At 49.2% G+C, this 9969-nt stretch overlaps 1 protein-coding gene across 3 annotated transcripts in view; it reads right to left on the bottom strand.

The window, feature by feature from the left end:
- The window catches only part of hace1 (HECT domain and ankyrin repeat containing E3 ubiquitin protein ligase 1), a 28013-nt gene that overhangs the window by 4916 nt on the left and 13128 nt on the right, over positions 1-9969 (bottom strand). For all 3 annotated transcript variants that reach the window (XM_062539228.1, XM_062539227.1, XM_062539229.1), the window contains exons 12-19: positions 7974-8386; positions 6231-6299; positions 6026-6113; positions 4099-4210; positions 2708-2805; positions 2014-2101; positions 966-1115; positions 433-629 (exon numbers count right to left, since the gene is read on the bottom strand). In XM_062539228.1, coding sequence (XP_062395212.1) covers positions 433-629; positions 966-1115; positions 2014-2101; positions 2708-2805; positions 4099-4210; positions 6026-6113; positions 6231-6299; positions 7974-8386 — 1215 coding nt within the window. The remainder of the gene's footprint in view (positions 1-432; positions 630-965; positions 1116-2013; positions 2102-2707; positions 2806-4098; positions 4211-6025; positions 6114-6230; positions 6300-7973; positions 8387-9969) is intronic.

The raw sequence follows: 9969 nt of genomic DNA on the forward strand, positions 1-9969 counted from the left end.
GCTGTTCAAGCTTAGCGCTACAACACAGCACCACTGGCTATTTCCAGTGCTGCACAGAAGGCCAGATTTCATCCAGGCAGTGCTTATAAAATCTTGAACTCCCTCAAATCAAATGTTTGCAAACCAAAACATAGTCTAAGGCTGTATTTCACAGATACCCACAAATCTGTGAAACATATTAGAATAAAAGACCAGCCAGGTTCATGGCATATAGTAAAGCCTATTAATAAAATAACTGTTCCACCCACAAACACTGTGGCTACACATTTGGAAAAACAACTCTGATCCAACAAGTCAACAACATGACAACCACCAAAAGTGGAAAACGTCCCTCAGCCAGGTAGGGAACAAACAAACAGCACAACCGACCAATCAGCGCTCTGGTTTACATGGGGCTCTTCTGAGCTGCGGAGTTCTGGCAGGCACGCCCACCTTGTTGTCCTGGGTGACCTGGATGGAGGTGCCGCCCGGTTTGAGGGGCACCTCCTCCATGGCCCCGAACACGTCCGTCTCCACGGAGAAGGTCAGCTCCAGGCCCAGGTCACTGATGTCGTTGTCCAGGATCCACTGGAGGTTCTTGCCATACTCCGGGTCGATGGAGGACACGTCCTGGTAGTTCACTGGGATGCCTGTGGAAGAGAAGTGAAAGTGTTCAATGATAGAGGAGTTCAAGTGTGCATGTCTGTGTGTGTGTGTGTGTGTGTGTGTGTGTGTGTGTGTGTGTGTGTGTGTGTGTGTGTGTGTGTGTGTGTGTGTGTGTGTGTGTGTGTGTGTGTGTGTGTCTGTGTGTGGTTAGGGTACATTAGTGGGCAATAGATAAACATATTTGTTACTTTCATCTGTGAGAGGAATTGTGCTTAAGAGTGTCCACATTCATCTATGTATGTGCATGAGTCTCCAAGTGTGTGTGTGTGTGTGTGTGTGTGTGTGTGTGTGTGTCTGCGTACGTGTGTGTGTGTGTGTACCTAGTATGTGCTTGTAGAAGGAACGGGTAAAGTAGATGTTGACAAGCTGACGGTGGTAGAGAGCCAGACCCAAAATTTGACCAGCGAAACGGAAGTAGTTGAGATGGTCTGGATTCACAGAGGAGTTGCTGTTGGGCTGAAACGTTGTCCCTGAAATGCACAAGTGTAAGTAAAAGAGAGAGTCAGATAGAGAGAGAGAAAGAGAGAGAGAAAAAGAGAGAAATAAGAAAATAAATGATTGATGTCTAACACAGAGGTGAATACAAATAGTGTGATGTTTCATTCAGAGTGAGATTCTCATTAGAACAATGGAGGGAGAGAGAGAGAGAGAGAGAGAGAGAGAGAGAGAGAGAGAGAGAGAGAGAGCAGACAAGAGAATAAACGGTGTGATGCTGTGCCAGGTTGAGGTAATTCATATGTTCCTACTAGGATTCTATGTTCCCCATGTTTAAATCCAAAGTACAGTTCTACATTCCGTGGTTCTATTGAAGAGCTCTCTCAGAGTTTACAAAAGACCACACATCATGGATGCCCTTGCTTGCTTGCTTACTTACTTCCTGACTGAAATGGAATTGAATGGAATCTTCACTGATCTTAAGAGCCGCCAAGAATCGTACACATTCAAGTCAACATAAAGACTTCAATCTACAATCATGGGTACACCCCTTGAACACCCAACAAAACTGAATAGGCAGTTTTTCAATAAAATATGGAAACATTTTACATTACATTATATTTAGCAGACACTTTTTGTGCCTGCTCAAGGCCACTATGGTGGAAGCCGGAAATAAAACCAACAACTTTCAGGCTACTGTACACTAGACCAGCTCCTTAACCACTACACTACCACAACCCTATTTTCAACAGCTCCTTGTGTTTGTTGTGTTGTGTTCATTGTTGTGTCCATTGTTGTTGCTGTTGTTGTGTGTTGTGTTTGTTGTTTATTGTGTTTGTTGCATTTGTTGTGTTATGTTGTTGTTGTGGTTGTTGTGGTTGATGTTGTTGATGTTGTATGTTGTGTTTGTTGCTGTTGTGTGTTGTTTCTCACCATCTGCAGACTGAGTGAAGAGGGCATAGTCTGGATTGATGATCTCATTGGACAGAATGTCAAACCACTCCCGCACCACGCCCTGGCCCTGAACAAGAAACAGATAAACACACACATTTAACACACATCTACACACACACACACACACACACACACACACACATCTATGCAAGCAAGCACACGCACACTTGTCTACATAAACACACATTTAACACACGTCTATACGCGCGCACACACACACACACACACACAAATGTTTCAAAGAGAAACATACAGACACACACACACGCGCAGACACACACAAACATCCGCACATACGCACATGTAGACACACACACACGTACGCACATGTAGACACACACACACACACACGCACATGAGGACACGCACACACACGCACACCCATCCGCAAATGTAGACATGTGCGCATACAGACACACACCTACTGTATACACACACACGCACGCACGCACATGGACACACACACACACACACACACAGACACACACACACACACACACACACACACACACACACACACACACACACACACACACACACAAACAACTAAAGTGGCATGTTTCTCCACGGCGCTCGTGAAGCACAACAGGCGCAGCCGTAAAAAGCTTTTAGGCGGCGAGAGCGGCGAACAGTGGGCGGGTGACGAGCGCCAGTGCCCCATAAACACACCCACCATTCCCTCCTCGCCATGGAAACGCACGGCGATGCCCTGCTTCAGCTTCTCGTTGTTGGATTTAAACACCACCTCACAACTGCTGCGGAAGATGGACTCTGGGGAGGAGAGAGGAATGGGAGGAGGAGTGGAGAGAGGGATGAGAGAAAGAAAGGGATGGGAGAATAGAGGGAGGAGAGGAGGAGAGAGGGGTTAGAGGAGAGAGAGAGATGGGAAGAAGAGAGGGATGAGAGGAGAGGGGGGTTAGAGGAGGAGAGGGATGGGAAGAAGAGAGGGATGAGAGGAGAGGGGGGTTAGAGGAGGAGAGGGATGGGAAGAAGAGAGGGATGAGCCGATAGGAGAAAAAAGGGACGGGAGAAAGAGAGGGATGGAGAGGGATGGGAAGAAGACAGGGATGAGAGGACAGGGGGGTGAGAGAGAGATGAGAGGAGGAGAGAGATGGATGGAAAGAGAAAGGGATGGGAGGCGGAGTGAGATGGGAGGAAGATAGAAGAATAGAACAGAGGGATGTGAGGACAGGTGGAAAGATGAGAGGGGGGGTCAGTCAGTCTAGGTGCAGTTTTGCTTTTCTTTTATGTACGATCAATTGGATTGTGGCACGATTCTGCAATACAAATAGTGTATAGAAAACACAAAATACAAACAATGGCGCCAACAGGTGCAATTATGATAAACATCAATAACACATTTGGGTAAGAAGATAAACATTCAAAGAGGAGACCATGCAAATCGGAACAGGTGCATAACGTCAAGGGTAGGAATGCAACATCTCAATGCATTTAAGAGAGTGTGTCTTTGATGAGTATGTGTCTTAGACGGCACACCTGCTCAGAAAAGACAGCAGTGTGAAGTGCCTGCAGTTCAGTTACCCAGCGGGTGTTTCTGCAGCATCACATACTAATGATGTTGACTAAAGATTTCACAAATGAAATGGTGGATGTGGTACTATCTGTAGTACTGACTACTGAGTGGTTTTCAGTTTACCCAATAATGTACTAGCTTTGGTCTTCCCAAAATACAGTCTAGGATCCCTCCCTACACAGTCAAGACAGGGTGTTTTTTAGTATTGACATTACTGAATAATGAGTGATTTGAAATTATGCAAGCATTTCCATAAGCACAAGTTGCATAAAATATCTATTATAACATATCTTAATATTTATTTCATGCATGTGAATTTCAAACATTATATCACATTGTATTTCCTTGCAACCAGCAAATAGATCTACAACTTGCCATTTTTGATGGGCAGCCGGTTCAGGCTACAGCCTTGCGCTCCTGCCTCAGGGGTCCTACCTATATATATATATATATATATATATATATATATATATATATATATATACACACACACACACACACACACACTGTATATGGCTCAGGGGTCCTACCTCTGTGAATGGTCAGGATGTCGTTCTCGTTGACGGGCCGGTGCACCATGTCCGAGTCCGGCTGCCCAGCCAGCAGGTGCTCGTAGAACCACTCACAGCGGTCCTTAAAGGGCTGCCAGGGGGACACCCAGAGAGAGAGAGCATCAGTCACATGTAATTCAGTGCAATGGGCCTGTGCTACCCAGTGTAGAGGGCCTGTGCTACCCAGTGCAGTGTAATGGGCCTGTGCTACCCAGTCCAGTGCAGAGGGCCTGTGCTACCCAGTGCAGTGTAATGGGCCTGTGCTACCCAGTGCAGTGTAATGGGCCTGTGCTACCCAGTCCAGTGCAGAGGGCCTGTGCTACCCAGTGCAGTGTAATGGGCCTGTGCTACCCAGTCCAGTGCAGAGGGCCTGTGCTACCCAGTGCAGAGGGCCTGTGCTACCCAGTGCAGTGTAATGGGCCTGTGATACTCAGTGCAGTGTAATGGGCCTGTGCTACCCAGTGCAGTGCAGAGGGCCTGTGCTACCCAGTGCAGTGTAATGGGCCTGTGCTACCCAGTGCAGTGTAATGGGCCTGTGCTACCCAGTGCAGAGGGCCTGTGCTACCCAGTGCAGTGTAATGGGCCTGTGATACTCAGTGCAGTGTAATGGGCCTGTGCTACCAGGCGCTGTATCTCTGCCTGAGCTGGAGGGGGAGTTTGCTAACTGTCTGACTTCTTAAACTCCTCAGTACAAAAGGTGAATTACTAGCTGATAGCTCAGCTGGAAACAAAGAGAGTGAGTGAGTGAGAGAGTGAGAGAGAGAGAAAGAGAGAGAGAGCTGGAGACAGAAAGAGTGATACAGAGATAAAGAGAGAAGATGGAAAGAGACAATGAAAAGTGAGAGAGGGAGGAGGGTAGACAGAAAAAGAGAAAGAAGAAGGGAAGGAGAGCGAGAAAGAGAGGGCAGGAGAGAGGGGGAGACAGTGGGAGAGATAGAAGTGATACAGCAGCCGGCAGGCATTTGCATAATACTTGAATGGCTTTGTTCTTGAAGGAAGGAGGGAGAAGAACGCGTGGGGAGGAAAAGAGGGAGAATTTAATCTGCGCAAGAGGAACCCTTTTCCCCCAGGGGTGGAACGGAGTGTGTGAGTGTGTGTGTGAGTGTGTGAGTGTGTGTGTGTGTGTGTGTGTGGGGGGGGGGGGGGCAGCTTGGCGACGCACACAGAAAGGCAGATCAGAAGATGGAATCGGCAGCAGTTAAAAAAACGATCTGTAATTAAAACTGCGCAGCATTCCCAGGCGCACCGTAATCCGAAGCTAACGAGGCTCGGAGTACAGGCAGCGCCAGGATGAATGGGGGAGAGAGAGAGAGAGAGAGAGAGAGAGAGAGAGAGAGAGACAGAGAGACAGAGAAGGAGAGAGAGAGAGGAGCCGTAGAGCAGAGTCAGCTCCGAGCACTGGAAGCGGGGACTCGTCAAATTTATGCGGCCATATAAACGGGACTTAAGACAAGTGTTGTCAGCGGAGTAACGGGCCCCGTTAAGAGCTGCGGCCACCGGGCACGGGCATCTCAAAGTCACTTCAGCACGAGACTCCGGTGACAGTCCTCACACACGCACACACTCACACACACACACACACACACCAGTGTGACAAAGAGCTGCTTCAGGAGAGTGAGGATTACAGCGGGTTGGTGGAGAGAGAGAGAGATAGACAGACAGACAGAGGGTGTGAGAGAGAACAAGACTGGAGAGTCTGACACAGAGACATGGGAGGAGGAAAGGAGAAGAGAGGAGAGGAGAGGAGAGGAGAGGAAGTAAGTGAGAATGACAGAGAGGAAGATAGAAACAGATGGTGTCAGAGTGTGAGTGTGATGTGAGTGTGAGAAAGAGAGAGAAAGAGAGAGAGAGAGAGCAGGGGTGTGTGTATGTGTGTGTGTGTGTGTGTGTGTGTGTAACACCTTACCTGGCCTTTGATGATGTGCATGAAGCGGGACATGAGCTCTGGACACTCTAACAGGAAGTGGAAATGGTTAAAAATGATCTTGGGATTCCTACAAAAGAAAACGGGTTTGAAAAATGAGCTGCCAAAATAAAGTGAGACTGTTTCTGAACAAATCACACATTAAAGCAGCCATTCATCTCCCATCACTTAGACGCCGTGCGCTTACCTGGTTACAAAACACTTCAAAACCTCATCGTGTAGACACACAAACTCTATGAAGCGTGGCGAGGTCATCCTGAGAGACACACACACACGCACACACACACACACACACAGCATAATACGAAACAACAAGGAGAGGACAGATTATTACTTGACTGCAAAGGTAGGAGGAAGCAAGGCTGTACAGAGATGCCTCAGCCGGCGGCCACAGTGTCATTCTCCTTTTAATCCTAAACCAAACACAATCACCTGAATTATTTAAACACTGTTCCAATGACAGAGCAATAAGAGAGAGAGAGAGAGAGAGAGAGAGAGACAGAGAAAAGAAACAGATAGAGGGATGGAGGCCAAGAGAAAGGCATCCAACTTCAACTTGCCAATATGAGCCATTCTACTCCTTGCTAATTAAGAATTGGTCTAATGATCTAATTACACATAATTGGAAGGCTTCGGGGATGTCATACTAAGAAGAAGAAAACGAGCAGGCATTACGAGCTTGTTTGTCTGCCGTGGTCCTGTCATGGGATGGGGGTGGGGTGGGGTGGGGGGGGTGGGGGGGGGGGGGTATTTTGGCATGGATGCCCAGATCAGAACCACGAGCCCAGCCGGACCTTGGCCACCTGCACTCCAGAACCAGAGCGCATCCGGACCCCATCGCAGCTCAATCTGATTTAGTTAGTATACTGCCTCTAACAACTGAAGTGCTCTCCAGAGATCCCAGAGCCACAGCCTGCTGTTACACGAACTCAGAGCCAGACTGGAGGCAGCTCCCCACAGCATGGCGACAGGCAACGTTAGCAATGTCTTTCCCTGTGGCTAAACCCAACACAAAGGGCTGTTCTAATAATCCTTTCTGGGCAGATTTGTCGTCTTCCTTGATAAACTGGGCTGCTCTCCGAGAGCAGTTCTAATCCTCTGCAACTCTGTAATGCAACACGGTGCTCCTGTGGCGAAAGCAACACCACCCATGATGCCAGGACTACGTCAGCTACACAGAACAACACCACCCATGATGCCAGGACTACGTCAGCTACACAGAACAACACCACCCATGATGCCAGGACTACGTCAGCTACACAGAACAACACCACCCATGATGCCAGGACTACGTCAGCTACACAGAACAACACCACCCATGATGCCAAGACTACGTCAGCTACACAGAACAACACCACCCATGATGCCAGGACTACGTCAGCTACACAGAACAACACCACCCATGATGCCAGGACTACGTCAGCTACACAGAACAACACCACCCATGATGCCAGGACTACATCAGCTACACAGAACAACACCACCCATGATGCCAGGACTACGTCAGCTACACAGAACAACACCACCCATGATGCCAGGACTACATCACCCATGATGCCAGGACTACATCACCCTTGATGCCAGGACTACGTCAGCTACACAGACAGAACAACACCACCCATGATGCCAGGACTACACCACCCATGACGCCAGGACTACATCACTCATGATGCCAGGACTACGTCAGCTACACCCTGCTTGATGCTTGAGCATGATGAGAATAGCCTTGGTTCTGCACTGGCTCTCCACCTAGCTACTGTGACCCGACCTTGGCCTTGACCTTGGCTTACTGTGATCATGCTCTGTCAGCCTGTCTGTTCCGGAGTGTTCTGTATGTATTATTCAGGGGGAACCAGGTGTATGATTGAGGAGGGTCACGAGGGTCAGGGAGCATTAAACGCTGAGAGAGGTCAGAGGTCGCGCTGCTCACCCTTGGGGCATCTGACAGGAGCAGCACATGTAGAAGGCCTGGATGACGGCGCTGAGGCGGTTGGCCGTCATGGCGATCACGTCCTGTCCGTCGGCGCACATGTCCGCGCACGGCTTCCCTCCCAACGACTCGGCGTCCAGCGGCGGGCGGAGGGAGGTCAGCGCGGGGGGCGATTCGTCCGTTTCCGCGGCGACGGAGGGCGGCGGGGATAAAGCGGGGGAGGGGGAGGGGGAGGAGGAGGAGGAGGGGGAGGAGGGCCGAGGCTCGACCTCGTGCTGCTTCCTCAGGAGGGAGGCGATGTCGCTGCCGGACGCGCTGGAGGAGGAAGACGAAGGGTCGCGCTGCGTTCGCTCCAGCTCCGTGGAGATGAGCACTAGCCACTCATCCAGAGAATGCCACAGCAACTCCAGGGGCTACAGGAGAGAGGGGGGGAGAGAGAGAGAGAGGGAGCGAGAGAGACAGAGACAGAGAGAGCAAAAGAGAGAGAGAGAGAGAGATGGAAGGAGAAACAGAGAGAGAGGGAAAGAGAGAGAGGGAGAGAGAGGAGGGTTGAGAAAAGAGGAACAGAAGAGGTGAGAAGTGGGATGAAAAGAAGAAGAAGAGGAGGAGAGGGAAGAAGAGGAGGAGAGGGAGGGAGAGAGAGAGAAAACACATCTGTAAAATACAACATTCCTAAGTAAAGTAATTGATGTTAAAAATATATAAAAAGATGCATGGTGCAAAATAGAGATGAAGCCAGACAGAGGAGGTATGTAGGTGGGATGTGGGATGAGATAAAGATCAGGAGAGAGAGGAAGAACAAAAGAAAGAAAGACAGCAAGAAAGAAAGAAAGAAAGAAATGTAAAAAGAACAAGAGTAGGCAGGAGGGAGTGAGACTTGAAAATCCCTCGTTTGACCTTGTGGCTATACTAACTCCGTGCCCCAGAGGGCTGGGCGGGGGCTGTGGAGCGTTGGGGACCATTGTGGGGGCCAGGACATGCTCAGCTGGCGCTCCCCTCCCCAGGGCTTAGAGCTCCACTCCACTCCACTCCAGCCCCAAATCCCACCTTTCACCAGCGGCCCCCGCCCCGCCACTCCACTCCACTCCACTCCACCTCAAACGATTAGGCGTTCTAGCTCACAGCACCAGCACACGGGGGCATTCTTCACAGGTATTACAGTCTGTGTATGTGTGTGAGTGTGTGTGTGTGTGTGTGTGTGTGTGTGCGTGTGTGTGTGTCAGACATAGGTCTCTCTCTGTGACACATACCAATATTATCGAGATTATTCTGAAAGGCAAAATGCCACATTCTTCTTATTTCCTATCTTCGCTGATCACCCCCCATTCTTTTCACCCAGCTGGGATGTCATTCCCAATAGTGTGTTCGCAATGCAAAGCTACAACGCCCAGACCAGAGCTTCTCATTCAGCTCTGCACTTTCTCATCTTTTCATGACTGGTCTCAGTTCAGCTGAGCTGCCCCTAAATGTGCATCTTTCATATCCACTCCCCTTTACTCCATTGCTCAAAGATTACTACACTGCTCTCCAGAGTGCTGCAGAGTCTTCCATTCAGATGAATAGGCCATGCCAACGTTCTGAGGTCTGTTAAAGGTAGGGTATGGAATGAGCTTTGTTGGCCATTTTTGCAAAATCACTTGAAATCCTATTCCTAACCCACTTATAGCCACTAAGTTGGAAGCACTGAAATGTAAATTAAACACGTCAATCATCTGCGGAACGGGCAGGGCTCGAAAAACTCCAGCCAATAGAATTCCTCACCTCATACCATCATTTCACAGCTCGTTCGTCAATCTAACGTCTTACTCCTCTTCCTCCTCCCCACCGCGCGCGACCCTTTCGAAAGCTGGTGACCGCGAGTCAGTGCTGAAACGAAACCAACTGCCTGCTGCTGCACGTCCATGTTCCCCTCTTGTTGTATGTGTCACTTCATTTCTATACAAACTAACTAAGGCAGGCGGATATCTACGGAAACTCAATCACCCACGCAATAAAT

The sequence above is a fragment of the Sardina pilchardus genome, chromosome 6 (assembly GCF_963854185.1).
Source record: "Sardina pilchardus chromosome 6, fSarPil1.1, whole genome shotgun sequence".
Classification (NCBI taxonomy): Eukaryota; Metazoa; Chordata; class Actinopteri; order Clupeiformes; family Clupeidae; genus Sardina; species Sardina pilchardus.